The sequence below is a fragment of the Salvelinus namaycush genome, chromosome 30 (genome assembly GCF_016432855.1).
Source record: "Salvelinus namaycush isolate Seneca chromosome 30, SaNama_1.0, whole genome shotgun sequence".
NCBI classification, from domain to species: Eukaryota; Metazoa; Chordata; class Actinopteri; order Salmoniformes; family Salmonidae; genus Salvelinus; species Salvelinus namaycush.
Genome location: NC_052336.1, coordinates 23,633,801 through 23,652,005, shown reverse-complemented (window position 1 = coordinate 23,652,005; position 18,205 = coordinate 23,633,801). Strand labels below are relative to the sequence as shown.

Here is an 18,205-nt window from a genome sequence, read left to right as displayed (position 1 = left end):
AGACATTTATAAGTTATATTATTAAAGAATCAATTGGTATATATAATTAATTTATAAGTCCAAAAATGGTTGTAGCAATTAAGGATTATAGTTTTAAAATGTCTAAAAAGTTTTATTTGGCCTGCATTCAGTTGACCCAGTTGATACATTTACCATCAATATCACATCAAGCAATACTTCCTGTCTTTTATCAAATCCAAAACCTTCACAAGAGAATGTTTAGCCATACTCTGCTTACGTGTTTTAGCCTTAGAATATGCAAATGTCTGTGGTATTCAGTGTATACATCATTTGTAATACTCTACCTGACCAAGTGTTTTCTGTTTCCTTCAACTTTGCATGTACTTTATAGGATCAGAGCACATATGCCCTCATACGTTTGTGATGCTTGTTAATTAGATGATGACACGTACTGAGCCCAAATATATTCAGACAGAAATACACTTCCATTGTGTTGAAGATACCGTCCGTAATTAAGCTGTAGGTTGCAGAGCAATTTGCTCTGAAAAAAAGAAGAGGAGAAATCTGGTTGTGTGCCGCTTTACTAAAAACGGTGAATATTAACCACAAACTGTAAAGAAGAGCACTACTGCACCTCTGTGAGAGAGTGCAAAAGGAAGTCTGGTGGCTTTGCAGGCGTCATTTGAGCCTTATCGTTAATGAAAGAGCATTTTTGTAGACACCAGACAAACGTTAGATCTGTTTCGGGTTAGAGCAAGTGCAGACATTGCCACAGTGTGCTGTTTGGATGGCTGAGATGTCAAGGTCAAGCATACAGGTGTACAGTTACTCGGGAGCTACTTGTAATGCTAACTATGACGGTAAGAAGTTACAACTTGTGACCCTGTGAGTTTATAATGCGAAACACACAGACTTGAATTGCGTACTTGTGTACAAGAGAAGGACACGTTGGATTACTGGTACTTACTGTGTAACAACTGGTACTACTTGCTCTATGTGAGTACATCAAAGCGTTTGCTTTTTCAGAAACGGAATTCCATATGAATGAAACAAGACTGTCGTGATTACACTGAACACTCATTGTGTTGTTGTTCTAAGAGCATTGCTACCTGCATTGTTACACATAGAGGGCACTCTGATATTGAATTATTGTCAAAAGCAATGTGTGTGTGTGTGTGTGTGTGTGTGTGTGTGTGTGTGTGTGTGTGTGTGTGTGTGTGTGTGTGTGTGTGTGTGTGTGTGTGTGTGTGTGTGTGTGTGTGTGTGTGTGTGTGTGTGTGTGTGCGTGCGTGCGTGCGTGTGCTTGCATGTGTGTTGATAGGATGGGGGGGTGTCACATAAGAAATGCCCTTTTTAATCAGGAAAAAAATATAAAATGACTTGGGAGCAAGGGAAGCATATTAATGCAGTTCATTTGCATACGCTCGTCAGCAAGGATACGTTCAAAAAACAAACTAGATTTGTCAGTTCATTTCACATTATTCCATTGTCTATCTGCCTTTGTTATATGTTAAAGATAAAGCCGGAAATCAAATGTAAGAAAAGGGCAAGCTGCTATCTCTATAAATGAGCAACAGCTCATCAGTCTTGTTTGAATCATATATTTCTATGGCAGAAGGCAACGTGCATGCAGGGCACTTTCAAAAAGGGTTCCGTCTGATATTGGCAGAGTTTGCAACGGATTGTGGGAGGCACATTTAAGAGTCACTTCATTTTGTCTGGCAATGGACAATCCTTCCTAAGAGATCAGGATGAGAAAGTTGTCCAGGAACTGTTTTTTATCTACCTATGTATTCTCCCAACATTGTATTTTGAAAATATACTCATATCAATGTAATATTATTACAGTATTACATAGACATTTTCTGAATGGTATTTGCAATAGTGCGGGATAGTATATTCGTGTCTCAGTTACATGATAATAAGCTCATACAGTCGTGCGTGACCTCGTCAATGTAAGTATGCTCTACATACATGAGGCATGCCCAGTCATCACATAGTCTACATAATATAGCCATTATATCCTTCAAGGGTTCATTTGATGGCCTTCACCTTTATTACTAGACAATGATTGCAGTCAAGTTCTAGAGAAGAAGAACGTATTCATAAGCAGCCCACAGACCTTATTCATATTTTAGAGATAAGAGTCAACAACAACCAACAGTGTTGGAGGAACGGTTGGCTAAAGAACAGCCAGGCCTTATAAGTCTTCCAGGGTGCGTCAGCAATGTGCTTCACTCCCACGTCCTCTGTATCGGGTGTGTACTGTACGTGTGTAACAGGTTTGATTCAAAGCTATGTTGTTTTGTTTATGTTGTTCTGTCTAGCCTTGTCAGTTGGTGGGTGTCTGGGTTAGCACTAGTTAGAAGCAGAGAGAGAGAGAGAGAGAGAGAGAGAGAGAGAGAGAGTTGTCCTTGAGCCCTGTGAAGTGTATGTGTGGGTGTGTTGAGGTTGGGGGTGTCCCTGACTTCACAGGAGTCTGGACATAAACTGGTCTCACTCCACTAAATGTGAACTCGTGTTATTCTAGTGCTTAGTAGTCCCTGAAAGGATTTTAAAAAATGATTATAATCATGTGTTATAGCACGCTGCCACTGTTACTAGGCAGCATACTAATCAGCTTAATGAGATATTATACAGTATTTTGTTGACCAAGGCAGAACTCACTTTATTGTGTCGGAAGCTTGACCCCGCCAGTTACAAGGGAAGAACACGCCATTATCCTTCTTAAGAGAGGGGAGGGCATCACAAACAACCCGGCAAGCAAGAAGACAAAAACAGACTCTGCTTGTGTATTCCCTTCAGCTTGACGGTGTATGCTCTGGGCCGTTGAAACCATTCTTAATGGCTGGGAGGGCCTCTGATACATTGGGAACCCATTCAATAACACCAACTGTTGTTTTCCTCCTTATTGGAAGCCATGAGAGGAGGGGAAAAGAAGGCAAGAGCAAAGTGATTCACATCAAATGTAATGTGCCTCTTTAATGGAGAATTACGCCGAGACAAGTGTCGCAGTAGGGAGATAAGAGCGTGTGTTTACTGAAGTAACCCCTTGGTTTTAAGTGCTATTGTTAATATCATAATTGTAGCATTGCGGCAGCTTCATGACAATGGCATTGCTCCGTTTCATTAAGGCGTGTAATTGGAGGAATTCTGATAGGATGGGCCCAAGTAGCATAATTATGCAGCGCCCGCCGTGTTTACCGTGTAATTATTGCATCCAAAACTGTGTTGCAGTCTGAGAAAGTTCTGAGAGTTACAGTCTTCCAACCACAAGTGTGAGAACATAAGCTGTACTGAAAATCAAAAGAAGAAAATGACATTTCAATGGGCGGCAGGTAGCATAGCGGTTAAGAGCTTCCCCGAGGCGACTAGGTGAAAATCTGCTTTTGTGCCCTTGAGCAAGACACTTAACCCTAATTCCTTCCGTAAGACGCTCTGCTAAATGACATCTCTATTTCCATTCATCATGCACTGACAATTTACTCTAATACTTCTCCTTCTCTTCCGGTTTTCAGATTTTTGGATGAGTCATAGCTCTTTTTTAATGCATTGCTTATTAGGTTGATTGACTGTGGTTGACCGACATGATATCCTTCTCTCTTACAGGATGGAGGACTCTAGTTTGTGCCTTGGTGTGTCTTCAGCAGTATCGGACGCTGACAGAGACCATCTGAACAACGCAGTGCTAAATGGCCGATATCCCATCAGTCAGAAGCTCCACCAGCTGACGGCCCAGCTGGGCCACGCCTTTCCCGACCTACAGAGCCGACAGCAGATCCCTGAGGAGAAAGCTGCCACCCCATTGGATGAGAAGAGCCACGCTGCCCTGGCCAGTCAACCAATCAGTAGTCAGATGGCACTTCTCGCCAACCAGCTCAACCGGGACATAGATGCAAGTGCCCTGGCCAACCTGAATGGGCGTGTGGACCTGCAGCAGTTTCTCAATGGGCAAAACCTGGGCATCATGTCCCAGATGAACGACATTGAAGACGATGCCCGTAAGAACAGGAAGTACCCGTGTCCGTTGTGCGGCAAGCGATTCCGCTTTAACAGCATCTTGTCGCTGCACATGCGCACACATACAGGTGAGAAGCCTTTCAAGTGCCCCTACTGCGACCATCGAGCAGCACAGAAGGGCAACCTCAAAATCCACCTACGCACCCACAAGCTGGGAAACCTCGGTAAGGGACGCGGCCGCGTCCGTGAGGAGAACCGTCTTCTACATGAGCTGGAAGAGAGGGCCATCCTGAGGGACAAGCAGATCAGGAGCAGCAGCCTCCTTCAGCCAGCCCAGCCCCTGCAGCACCAGCCACACCTTGGCCCTCAGACCCAGCAGCAGCAGCAACAGCCTGGCTCTGCCTGTGGCCTCCTCACCCCCACCAGCCTGGGAACTCCAGACTCCCTCTCCCAGCCCTCGTCCTCCCCCAAGCCGGCCGGCGCCCAAGATGACCAGGCCCTGAACCCACCCACTGGATTCCGCTGCACCTTCTGCAAGGGCAAGTTTAAGAAGCGTGAGGAGCTGGATCGTCACATCCGCATCCTGCACAAGCCCTACAAGTGCACCTTGTGTGAGTTTGCTGCCTCGCAGGAGGAGGACCTGATCAGCCATGTGGAAAAAGCCCATATCACGGCCGAGTCAGCTGCGGGACAGGGTGCAGCTGGCGGCGCTGAGAAGCCTGCCAATGAGTTCCGATGTGAGGTGTGTGGCCAGGTCTTCAGCCAAGCCTGGTTCCTCAAGGGCCACATGCGCAAGCACAAGGACTCATTTGAACACGTCTGCCAGATCTGTGGTCGTCGCTTCAAGGAGCCCTGGTTTCTCAAGAACCACATGAAGGTCCATCTCAATAAGCTGGCCATCAAGAGCAAGCCCCCAGCAGAGGACATAAACGCTGTCAACACCATGAACAGCATGGCCCAGGAGGCCCATGCTAACCTCTACTCACGTTACATCTCCTGCCTGCAGGGCGGCTTCCTATCCCCAGACAAACAGGGTCTGAGCGAGCAACACCAGATGCTGGCCAAAGCCGGCATTGCCATGAAAGAGAAGGAGATGCTGGGGAAGCTGCTGGGCCCAATGGCAGGGATGGGCCATGGCCTTGGCGAGGGGGAGAAGCGCTCTCTCCTGGGCTGCCTGAACCTGGTGCCCCCCCTGAAGTCCAGCTGCATGGAACGCCTCCAGGCGGCTGCCAAAGTTGCAGAGATGGACCCACTGAATAGCTATCAGGCCTGGCAGATCATGGCACGAGGCATGGCCATGGACCGTGCCTTTATGCCCAAGGAGCAGCACCATGAGCAGCACCATGAGGAGATGGCCAATGCTGCCGGCATGGCCTTCACTAAAGAGAAGCATGACTACCCTATGATGTGCTCCAACGATGGCTCCAAGCAGAAGCAGCACAGCGAAGCTCTGCATGGCTCGAAGGCCGGCAGTGGAGCCATGATGCCCCTGAAAGACGACGGAGTGGGCTTCGACAGCCATCGTGACTTCATGCCCCATCATGGCGGCCATGGCATGGGCCTGGTCCACGGCCTGGAGTACAACCACCTGACTAGCCTGAAAGAGAAACCCACAGAGTGTCCTGACTGTGGCCGGGTCTTCAGGACATATCACCAGATGGTGGTCCACTCTCGGGTGCACAACAAGGAGCGGCGGCCCATAGAAGAAGCCATCCAGCAGCAGAACAACACCACAGGACTGGATGAGCGGCGTGGCTCAGCCAGCGACCCCGAGTCCCAGTCCATCAGCAGGTCCACCACCCCTGGATCCTCCAACGTGACGGAGGAAAGCGGAGCCGGAGGAGGCCACTCCCAGACCGGCAGTGTCCGAGACGACAGCCCACACCCTTCCTCCCCATCCTCAGGTAAGACTAAGTCATTACTATACCCTGAATAATGATCAATCCCATAGTCACATTATCCTTATTATCAGGACTTCTTCCAATGTATTCTTCATTATTTATATGGGGAGGACACGTAAGGGGGAGACCATTGTGTCCGAAGAGGATAGGTCCTTACACAAAGATGAGTTGGTTGATGGCTGGCACAAGATCTCTTACATACGCCATTTGCTTTGACATCCCTTCTACACAACACTGGACTCTAAGGAGTCCACTTAGACTGGAGAGAGAGATGGGGGGGGGGGGGGGGGGGTCGGATCAAAACTGCCTGTTCAAAAAGCCCACCACAAATCCAAGCTGCACATTCCGTGCATAACTGGGATACTTAACGCCCATGTTCAAATACCCGTCAAACACCCTCACACAGCCTGCTTCTATAGGATACTTTCTGCGCACTGTTTTTACTGGAGAGGGGAGGCCTGTCTAAACACTCACACACACTCACACACGCACACATGAACACACAGACACACTTTGAGTCACGCACTCACACAAAACAACCGTACCAAGACGCTCAACTCCCATGACGGAGCCGTGACTTGTGTCATTCACACTGGCACATAGAACACAGATGCAAGAAGGGCTTTATAAATACAGTTGAGACATTGAGACACAGTGTGGTGAAGAACATGCTCTATACAGAGTAGTATGTGTCCCCGTGTAACATCAGTCAAGACTACGAGAACGGGCCAAACATATTATGAGTGATTAAAACATCTCCTTGAACGTGGGAGGGAAAGCGATTCCACCGTAGCCAAATAAGAAAAAGCAGATAAAGTATACGTTTAGCAGGATTAAGAGAGGCTGTTCCTAATGATTAGAGAAGTTTTAAAGGTAACTTTCTCATTCCTCCGGGCGGAACACCACAAGCTAAGCAGCGCGCCCGTTAATTAGGCCATGACTATGTGATAATCAGTTGGTTTAAGCTAAACAAGACACTAATTAAAGATATACGTATAAAGCAGGTCATTTATGTTTTTTTGACTTCATTTGCGGAGTGAAATGTGCTTTTAAGCCGTTTGAAAAAAGTGGCTTATGCTTAAGGCTCGAAGTAACTTAATTCCAACAGTACAGACAAAATTGTTTATTTATTCACAGTAGCAGAGAGTCCTTATCATTCCAATGTAGTGTGATGGGTTTGAACATGGAATGGGCTATGTTTATTTTAATCTAAGAAATAATAACAGACAATCCCCCCCACCCCAATTAGGAATTAATGAAAACTAGAGTGAGATAAAAATGTATTTTCTTTATAGAGACTATTAAACATAACACTTTTCAACGGGGTGGGGGGGGGGGGTATGTTGCGGAAGTAATTATCTTCTGAATTTTAATGCAGGAAGTTTTATTTATTTTTCTTCTGGTTCTCAAGTAAATCAGAGAAATGTAGCTCATGGCATTTAGTCAACTTTAGAAGTATTTACATATGTGTGATGTGAAGAACTTCCACATCATCAAAAACTTCTGAATCTCTGAAAAGATCATGTTCTTACAAATATTGCCAATTGAAATTATATTTACAATAAAACCTACATCAACTGAAATATTTTGGGTATTCATGTTACAAAAAAACTAAGTTGAATATCACACACACACAGATGCAGACATGCACAGACACTCTCTCTCTCTCTCTCTCTCTCTCTCTCTCTCTCTCTCTCTCTCTCTCTCTCTCTCTCTCTCTCTCTCTCTCTCTCTCTCTCTCTCTCTCTCTCTTTCTCTATTGCTCTCTTCAGCTCTCTCTCCATCTCACTCTCTCTCACTGTAGTCCTACCTCGTCTATCAGTGCTCTCATGCCCTGCCTCCTCCTCTGTCCCTCTCTGAGTGCTGTGATGGAGTGTGATAGCCAGCTTAAACCCCTGTGTTTCTCCACCGTACAGGGGGATGCGGGCATCGTGCCAGCTCCCTCCTGCTGGATCTAACGGGCCTTAAGGTTGACCTTGAGGGCCCCCCACCTGCTCTTTTTTGGGGGGGGAGTTGTCTCTGCGTTTGGGGCTGACATTGTTACAGGTACAGCCTCTTAGCCTGGTTCTTTCTCACAGTCTCTCCATTCAGACACAGTTCACCGGCTTTCTGTTGTGAGACTCAGGAAGCTGTGTAGACACCACTCCACCACCACAACAGGGTCAAAGGGGAAAGAAACACTAAAGATGTACAACTGTAAAAAAAAAAAAAATGAAAGGGTTTTGTTTTGTTGCAGTCTGTATTACATTACTGACAGCACAAAGCCCTAAAAGTGTTTCTTCCTTCATGACATTGAGTGTGATTCATATTTGGAGCTTTGGGGCACCTCATTTAGAAACTGAGGTGTGTGAAAAAATGTGTCTGCAGCTAATGTGGAGGAAGGTGTCATTTGTGTGTGAGTGTGTGTGTGTGAGTGTGTTTGTATATGAGTGTGTTTCTGCTTATGTGTGTGTGTGTGTGTGTGTGTGTGTGTGTGTGTGTGTGTGTGTGTGTGTGTGTGTGTGTGTGTGTGTGTGTGTGTGTGTGTGTGTGTGTGTGTGTGTGTGTGTGTGTGTGTGTGTGTTGCCTGAATGTGTCAGTGTTTTTAAATTAACAGGATGTGGCTGACTATACCTCTCTGTTAGTCTTAATATTGCACTCTTGCGTTTTTGCTTGTTGAGAATTGTTTGTATTTTTATTGTAAGGCACTGTGTGTGTGTGTGTGTGTGTCTTGAAAACATTGCTAACCATCACCATACCGCCAACCTCGTAACCACCTTCCCACTGCAATTTTGAGTTAAACTTGAATTACAGTCATCAACAATAACATCTCAACTGTGAAAGAAGGTCGAGACAATCTCTTTTGTCTTTGACACTGCACTTGTTTAAAGACTTGCTGAAAAAAATGTCTGCCTCAGAAATGTCCTTCAGAGACCTTCCTTCTTTCATCCACAGTAGTAAAACCTTAAATGCTTTGTGTTTCATAGAGACGTCAGAACCTTTCGCCCCTTTTTCATTAGTACGGTTTTCACCCCAATCATCTCTTTTATTTGTGTTATTAGGCTGACAGATTGGTTTGACTGTGGAAGGAATCTAGTGCTTCAGATTTAAGAGTTCTCCGGTCTGACTTGGGCTTGATAAACAAGAGGGTTCCTACTTGATAGTGTCTCTCTCTGAATTCATTATGGTGGGCCTCAGAGCGACAGGCCCTGCAGAGTGCAGGTCTTAAACAGAGGCTTACCCTGAATGGCGTAACAGAACCCATTGAAACCTGATGTAATACTATGTAAAGCAGAGCTGCCAGTGTGTTGTAAGATGGGGGGTATTTATATTCACGTCCATTGTAGATTCTAAAATGTAAGAAAAAAGAGAGATGGAGAGATTAGGATGAACTAAAGGCAAGTTTAAAGTTGTTTCTGGTTGGGCCTCTTACAGACTATGAGGATTCCGTTAGTGTCTAGCAGGAGGTAAGCGTAAGTAAGTAATTCACTGTTAAAGGCGCTGCGTGGTCAATCCGACGTCTGCATTGGCCGTGCAGCATTTACGGTGATACGGCCTCGGCAGAAGTCAGGACATCCATACTTCTTGCGCTTTGCGGAGCAGCGCAGAGCTGTTGTGAAGGAAGTTGTCAAGGAAGTGAGTTTGTGTTTATACAGGACCTCCTGGCCCCACCTACCATCAACCAATCATGTCAATGCGGAGCTATATGAACCCCCCCTGCATTGTTACAACATTTGGGAGGTGCACAGCGATGCGGCACGGAGCTCAATTTGGCCTCTGCGTGCCTCAGGAGTTTCCGCAATTGCGGCACACCCTTCATACGGAATCTCTGACCACATTTTCGGATTGACAATAAATGGGCTCTTAGTCTACACCTGTTGTATACGAAGCATGTGACAAATACAATTTTACTTGGGCTGTATGGAGAAATAAAGAGAGCAGAGACAGAAAGAAAGAGATAGTGAGGCGGAGAGAGAGACAGAGAAAAGAAGGAAGAGAGTGAGGCAGAGAGAGAGAGAGAGAGTGAGGCAGAGAGACAGAGAGGCAGAGAAAAGAAGGAAGAGAGCGAGGCAGAGAGAGAGAGAGAGAGAGAGAGAGAGAGAGCGAGGCAGAGAGACAGAGAGAGAGAGAGAGAGAGAGAGCGAGGCAGAGAGACAGAGAGGCAGAGAAAAGAAGGAAGAGAGCGAGGCAGAGAGAGAGAGAGAGAGAGAGCGAGGCAGAGAGACAGAGAGAGAGACAGAATTTGCAAAGGGAAGGATGGCAACCAGTTGATGCAAATGACTTGCTGCTGAGAAAGGAATGTACAGTATGATCATGCAGCTACTCAGAAGCTGGTCTCATCAGACTATAGAGAGAGAGGGGCTTTTCTCAAGGCCTCGAGCAGGAGCACCTCCACTCCACCCCTCACTCCCACCTCTCCGCTCCGGCTACAAACCTACCGCTCCGTTTCCCTGGAGAATCCCCCATGTCTAAATATTTTTAAGAGGAACAGCATTTTAACATGGCAAGGATTAGTCATTTATCCCTAGGTCTTTACAGCTCTCAAACATGGAGGCAAAACGCTTGCGCCATACAAATTGGAAATTGGATTTGCCGACTGACGCCTTAGGTTATAAAGCATGGATATTCATCTAATTACGTAATTACAATAGGGGGTAATTACACATGCAGACTTACTGTTACATTGTAATTGCTGTGTAATTAAAGCAAAAATAACTAGAAGTGTTCAGGCCCAAATTGATAGAAAAGCGAGTGTCAAAACGGTCGCTTTCTGAAACAGCTCTACATCTGTCTGCATTTGTCTCCGTGGAAACCAACTCCGATTTAAGATTGCTATTCAATCCCACCTTAACTGTCCTACTAAGACTTATTTTCTATCCGTCTCTCGTCCTCTTTCTAGCCTAAGAGGCAAGACTGCGGCCTCTGTTGAGATATATGAAGTGGCGACCAAGAATGTGACCAAAAATAGACATAGAAGTGAAAGGAGAAACAACTAAGGGCATTCGTGTCATGCGGTAGATGGCATTGAAATTGTGATTTGATGGTTAGGTAGAGCTGGCCTGTGAAACCCCATCCCAGTGTCAGATGGAGGAGAGGTTGGCACCTTCAAAGGGCTGGAGCTAGTATGGCCAAGTAAACAGGTATCTGTGGGATCATCGAGAGTCTCCGACAGTACATTCTTTCTCACAAAGATACCGTTCCTCTCTCCCAGTCAAGCCAAACCTTTGAAATGAGAACAGTGTTCTGTGTGTGTGTGTGTGTGTGTTTTTTTTATAGCTAATTACGAGGATATTTGGAAGAATTATGTCAATGCCTTCTCTCTCGCTTCCTATCTCCATCTTTCTCCCTGTCTCCATCTTTGTCCCTGTCTCCATCTTTCTCTCTGTCTATCTCTCTCCCCCTCTCTCCCTGTTTCTCTCTGTCTATCTCACCCTCTCTCTCTCTCCCTCTCTCTCCCCCCCCTCTCTCTCTCCCTCTCTTCTTCTCTTCACTTATTTCTTTCTCTTTGTAATTGACATCCGGTTCTCTTTTTTTCTCTATTTTTCTTTCTTGATCTGAGAACTTGCCTGCTTCAAACCTGTGGTATAGCCGCTCTTTTGAAGACTAGTGCCTCAAACTGGCATGTCATATCTGTATTTTTTATGTGTCACAAAACTCAAATAGATGTCATTGTGTGCGAGGCGAATTTATTACAGAGCTGTATTTCAGTACAGTAGGTCAGGGTTCGGGTGTCTTTAAGTGACAAAAGTTCTATTCACTAATTGTCAGTGTGCTCTACTGATTAACATGTCGTGGATAAATGTAGACTTAGTATTTTTGTACATGCTTGCACAATATAAAAGGGCAATTTATTTCTCTTTGACGACTCATTCGATTTCTCTCCCTTTTTCATACTCACTGTCTCCATCTCTCTCTCCCCTCTCTCTCTCGCCTTCTTTCTCTCTCTCTTAGACTCAATTTGTAAATATTACCCATGGTGGGAATAAGCTAAGCCTTTTAGATATTTAAAAATTCCAATTGTATTCCAAAGTGTATTTGAAAGAGCAGCAGTCAGGGTCGTTTTCTCTTGCTCACCGTATTCCTGGGTGGTTATCACCGGGCAGTCCTTATGAAACATTTATCAGGCTGTTTCATGTCTTAATGATCACGTTAGGATTCCCCACTTGGTTATGGAGCTGGAGCAAAGAGATGTGCTGTTGAGAGAGAGAGTGAGAGAGCGAGAGAGAGAAAGAGAGAGAGAGAGAGAGAGAGAGAGAAAGAGAGAGAGAGAGAGAGAGAGAGAGAGAGAGAGAGACAGAGAGAGAGAGAGAGCGAGAGAGAGAGAGAGAGAGAGAGAGAGAGAGAGAGAGAACTCCCTGCATTATACCAACCACTCTTTAATTCACATCTTTGCCAAAACATTGCTTGCCTTTCTCCTGAACAAGCCTCCTTGGCACGTCACACATTTTCTTCCTCGTTCTCCCCATTTCTGTTTTATGTTTTTATAATTAAAACATAATATTTATCTTTCCATAACAGAAGGCTGCCTTACTGTGGTAGGTAGACTGTTTGAATATTAATATTCTACATGCTATCTCCTCCAGTGTCTGAGGAAGTGTCATTGGTAAAATAGTGAAAGTGAAGGTGACTCGCCCTCTGTTCTGTCAGAGAGCTGGGAACCAGAGCAGGGTTGCAAAGTTTAGCTGATTGAACATGGAAGAGATTGTGAAGAGGTTTGACTAAATGAACACGAGGGACACGTTGGGGGAATGCATCATGCCGTATTTACCTAGCCACAGTCCGGATGCATAGAGTACTCTGACAAAATAACCCTTTATCCAAAAGTTGAAACTTAAACTGAAACTTTGAATACATAAAAGACTTCATGTAGGAGTTTCTTTGTTGTTGTCTCTGACAGGGATAGTTAAATGAGAGGAACGTAGGGTTCCATGTTCCACTGGTGACAGCTGTCTGACTCTGTCAATTCTGAATTCCTCCTAAATGAGTCTGGGCTCAGACAAAGAATGCAAATGGATGGCAGGGTGGGTGGCTGGGTGAGAGAGCTTTGTTTGAACAAGTTAACTTGGGCATGATTGGGGTTCCTCCCGTGTGAAAGAGCAAGTGAATACATTGACCTTTGTCTCATAAAAAATGGAGGACCAGCCATATGATACCATGACAGAGGAATCTCTCTCTTTCTACCCCTCTCTCTTTCTCTCCACACACACACACACACACACACACACACACACACACACACACACACACACACACACACACACACACACACACACACACACACACACACACACACACACACACACACACACACACACACACACACACACACACACATAAAAAACAGGGTTATGGGTAATGTCATATTTGTTTTTTTCCAACTTGGATATCACCACTGGCCATGGCACGGGGTCACTCGTTACAGAGAGATGAGTATTTCTCCTTTCCCTCCCAGTCCTAACCCCACTGACAGGTCACATAAAACAGCTCTTTGTGTCAACATCGGGGTGCTGACATGAGCCAGATAATGACATGAACATGTTGCCTCTTTTTTTACCAAAAGTTATCTCCTAATCAGAGAGGAAAACAAATGGGCAAGAAAAATGAAGTCCAAGGATTGAGATCTTTGCCTGCACATTCCAATTGTTCTTAAAATATTTGGCAATGTCAATTAGTAAGTGAGCAGAGCTAGCTGATGAACACAATTTTCCACTAGACTGAGCACCCTATTGTTGTGGAGTGAACAGCAGATTTCTGAGGTCATTATCATTCCCCGTTAGCCTGGCCCAGCTGCTCCTCTCGGCTCCAGCCAAACTCTACACCACGACTCAGGGTAGCACGCAGCAACAGGGGGCCGCCGGGGAGGAGGGGGCTGGCAGGCTGGAGAGAGAGATAGAAAGAGAGAGAGAGAGATGGAGGGCAAGAGAGAGGAGGGGAGAAATGAGGGACAGAAATAGAGGGATGGAGCGAGGTTGGGCGCCAAGGAAAGAAGGAAAGATGGGCTCGAGAACGTAAGAGGGGTAGGATAGGAAAAGGAGATGATAGAAAGAAAGGGAGAAATACCCTTAGCGTTCTAGGATAATAAAATATTTGATCTGGACTTACAGCTGAACTCAGAGGCTTGGAAAACAGAAACTAAGACCTATCTAAGACATGTGAGAAAGCTGTATCTACACTAACATCCTGCTCTGCTTCATAGGCCCTCAGAAAAAATACGTCTCCCACCGTGTCTCTCTGCGCACTGTAAATTCCACCGTGGTGTGTTGAGGATATGTTTGAGCTGGTGTTCAGGCGGGAGCTGGAGGAGAGACAGATGTAGGGATGTTCTGTAGAGCAGGATCCACTGAGCCATGGTCTCCCACCCAAACCCTGCTCAGACTCAGCTCCTCTGTCCTGGATCGGAAGCTCAAAAGTGCTTAGACACTAGCAGTGCTCATGCTTCTAACCCAGCAGACTCCACTCTCTCTCTCTCTGTCTCTCTTTGTCTCTCCCTCTCTCTTCTCTCTCCCTCTCTCTCTCTCTCTCTCTAAAAATTGTCCCTTCCTGTCAGCCTGTTAGTGTGTTGTTAGAGTGAACCTGGTTTCTCTGGCCGAGTACGGATCCATGTTTGCAGGAGATTTTAGCGTTGAGCAGGGAGCTTGTGCTATGTGTGCATATATCACCCAGGCTCAGAACAGCCAGGCCGTTTAAGAGAGATAGGATGACAGTAAAGCTGCTAAGGGGACAGGGACTCACAGATGACAAGGCAAGGGGAGGGAGGAGAGGGGGATAAGGGGAAGGAGAGGGCGCCACAGCGTGCACTGTTATGTGACTCAGACATCCACTCTGACACCTCCCCCTATAAGAGACATTATCTCTGATAGGTCAATATCTCTGATAGTTCACCGCTTCCTTTGAACGTACAGTTTGAGAGGTTTGAGAGGCCAGCTGTAGTAGGATCAAAGATAGTCTAGGTCAGGGACAAGTATAGGGGTCTCCGCCACTCAGGAGAAGTGTCATTGGACAAGTACAACTATCTCAGACAAAGTGTCACATGAGTAACTGACAGTTGTGAGTATTGCACAAGGACATACAGCGTGGTTCCCCAACTGGCGGCCCGCGGGTGGTTTTACTTGGCCCTCCAAGTTTTCTGAGCAAAAAATATACAGTACCAGTCAAAAGTTTGGACACACCCACTCTTTCCAGGTTTTTTGTCTATTTTTACTAATTTCTACATTGTAGAATAATAGTGAAGACATCAAAACTATGAAATAACACATACAGAATCATGTAGTAACCAAAAAAGTGTTAAACAAATTAAAATATATTATTATCTGAGATTGTTCAAAGTAGCCATCCTTTGCCTTGATGACAGCTTTGCATACTCTTGGCATTCTCTCAACCAGCTTCATGAGGTAGTCACCTGGAATGCATTTAAATTAACAGTTGTGCTTTGTTAAAAGTTCATTTGTAGAATTTCTTTCGTTCTTAATGCGTTTGAGCCAATCAGTTCTGTTGTGACATGGTAGGGGTGGTATGCAGAAGATAGCCCTATTTGGTAAAAGACCAAGTCCATATTATGGCAAGAACAGCTCAAATAAGCAAAGAGAAAAGACAGTCCATCATTATTTTAAGACAACTTTAAAGTTTCTTCAAGTACAGTCGCAAAAACCGCCAAGTGCTATGATGAAACTGGCTCTCATGAGGACCGCCACAGGAAAGGAAGACCCAGAGATACCCCTGCTGCAGAGGACAAGATACTTAGAGTTACCAGCCTCAGAAATTGCAGCCCAATTATATGCTTCACAGAGTTCAAGTAACAGACACATCTCAACATCCACTGTTCAGAGGAGACTGCATGAATACGGCCTTCATGGTGGAATTGCTGCAAAGAAACCACTACTAAAGAACACAAATAAGAAGAAGACGCTTGGGCCAAGAAACACGACAAAATCAACATTTGACCAGTGGAAATCTGTCCTTTGGTCTGATGAGTCCAAATTTGAGATTTTTGGATCCAACGGCCGTGTCTTTGTGAAATGCAGAGTAGGTGAACGGATGATCGCCGCATGTGTGGTTCCCACCGTGAAGCATGGAGGAGGAGGTGTGATGGTGTGGGAGTGCTTTGCTGGTGACACTGTCAGTGATTTATTTAGAATTCAAGGCACACGATATTCTCCAAACACCCCACAGGGCGAACATCCCAGTTATTCGCAAAAGGAAGCGACTCAGAGGACGAAGAGCCGGATGCCTCGTCCGGATCCGCAGAAGGTGAGTAGGAAACCTGCCGTTACCTTCAATATTACTCGCCAAAGTGCAATCATTGGACAATAAACTAGACGAGGTACGATCACGAATATCCTACCAACGGGACATCAAAACTGTAATATCCTATGTTTCACGGAATCGTGGATGAATGACGACATGGATATTCAGCTAGCGGGATATACGCTGCACCGGCAGGATAGAACAGCACACTCCGGTAAGACGAGGGGGGGGGGGGGGGGGGGTCTGTGCATATTTGTAAACAACAGCTGGTGCACGAGTATATTGTGATAAATTGCAGGCCAAACTACTTGCCTAGAGAGTTCTCAGCTATACTTTTCGTGGCTGTTTATTTACCACCAAAAACAGATACAGGCACTAAGACCGCACTCAGTCAGCTGTATAAGGAAATAAGCAAACAGGAAACCGCTCACCCAGAGGCGGACCACCATAGTCCCACCATAGTCCCTGTGCCCAAGAACACTAAGGCAACCTGCCTAAATGACTACAGACCCGTAGCACTCACGTCCGTAGCCATGAAGTGCTTTGAAAGGCTGGTATTGGCTCACATCAACACCATTATCCCAGAAACCCTAGACCCACTCCAATTTGAATACCGCCCAAACAGATCCACAGATGATGCAATCTCTAATGCACTCCACACTGCCCTTTCCCACCTGGACAAAAGGAACACCTATGTGAGAATGCTATTCATTGACTACAGCTCAGCGTTCAACACCATAGTACCCTCAAAGCTCATCACTAAGCTAAGGACCCTGGGACTAAACACCTCCCTCTGCAACTGGATCCTGGACTTCCTGACGAGCCGCCCCCAGGTGGTGAGGGTAGGTAGCAACACATCTGCCACTGATCCTCAACACTGGAGCTCCCCAGGGGTGCGCGCTCAGTCCTCTCCTGTACGCCCTGTTCACCCACAACTGCATGGCCAGGCACGACTCCAACACCATCATTAAGTTTGCAGATGACACAACAGTGGTAGGCCTGATCAACGACGAGACAGCCTATAGGGAGGAGGTCAGAGACCTGGCCGGGTGGTGCCAGAATAACAACCTATTCCTCAACGTAACCAAGACTAAGGAGATGATTGTGAACTACAGGAAAATGAGGACCGAGCACGCCCCCATTCTCATCGAAGGGGTTGTAGTGGAGCAGGTTGAGAGCTTCAAGTTCCTTGGTGTACACATCAACTACAAACTAGAATGGTCCAAACACACCAAGACAGTCGTGAAGAGGGCACGACAAAGCCTATTTCCCCTCAGGAAACTAAAAAGATTTGGCATGGGTCCTGAGATCCTCAAAAGGTTCTACAGCTGCAACATCGAGAGCATCCTGACCGGTTGCATCACTGCCTGGTACGGCAATTGCTCGGCCTCCGACCGCAAGGCACTTCAGAGGGTAGTGCGTACGGCCCAGTACATCACTGAGGCAAAGCTGCCTGCCATCCAGAACCTCTACACCAGGCGGTACCAAAGGAAGGCCCTAAAAATTGTCAAAGACCCCAGCCACCCCAGTCATAGACTGTTCTCTCCTCTACCGCATGGCAAGCGGTACCGGAGTGCCAAGTCTAGGACAAAAAGGCTTCTCAACAGTTTTTACCCCCAAGCCATAAGACTCCTGAACAGGTAACCAAATGGTTACCTGGACTATTTACAGTGTGCCTCCCCACAACCCCTCTTTTACGCTGCTGCTGCTCTCTGTTTATCTTATATGCATAGTCACTTTAACTATACATCCATGTACATACTACCTCAATTGGCCCGACCAACCAGTGCTCCTGCACATTGGCTAACCGGGCTATCTGCCCTGTGTCCCACCACCCGCCAACCCCTCTTTTTACGCTACTGCTACTCTCTGTTCATCATATATGCATAGTCACTTTAACCATACCTACATGTACATACTACCTCAATCAGCCTGACTAACCGGTGTCTGTATATAGCCTTGCTACTCTTATTTTCAAATGTCTTTTTACTGTAGTTTTATTTCTTTACTTACCTACACACACACACACACACACACACACACACACACACACACACACACACACACACACACACACACACACACACACACACACACACACACACACACACACACTTACCTTTTTTTCGCACTATTGGTTAGAGCCTATAAGTACGCAT

General features: G+C 45.9%; 1 protein-coding gene across 1 annotated transcript in view; it reads left to right on the top strand.

The window, feature by feature from the left end:
• The first annotated feature begins 3,571 nt into the window (after positions 1-3,571).
• znf536 (zinc finger protein 536) overlaps positions 3,572-18,205 on the top strand; it is a 105,344-nt gene continuing 90,710 nt past the window's right edge. The window contains exon 1 of the mRNA XM_038969501.1: positions 3,572-5,825. Coding sequence (XP_038825429.1) covers positions 3,572-5,825 — 2,254 coding nt within the window. The remainder of the gene's footprint in view (positions 5,826-18,205) is intronic.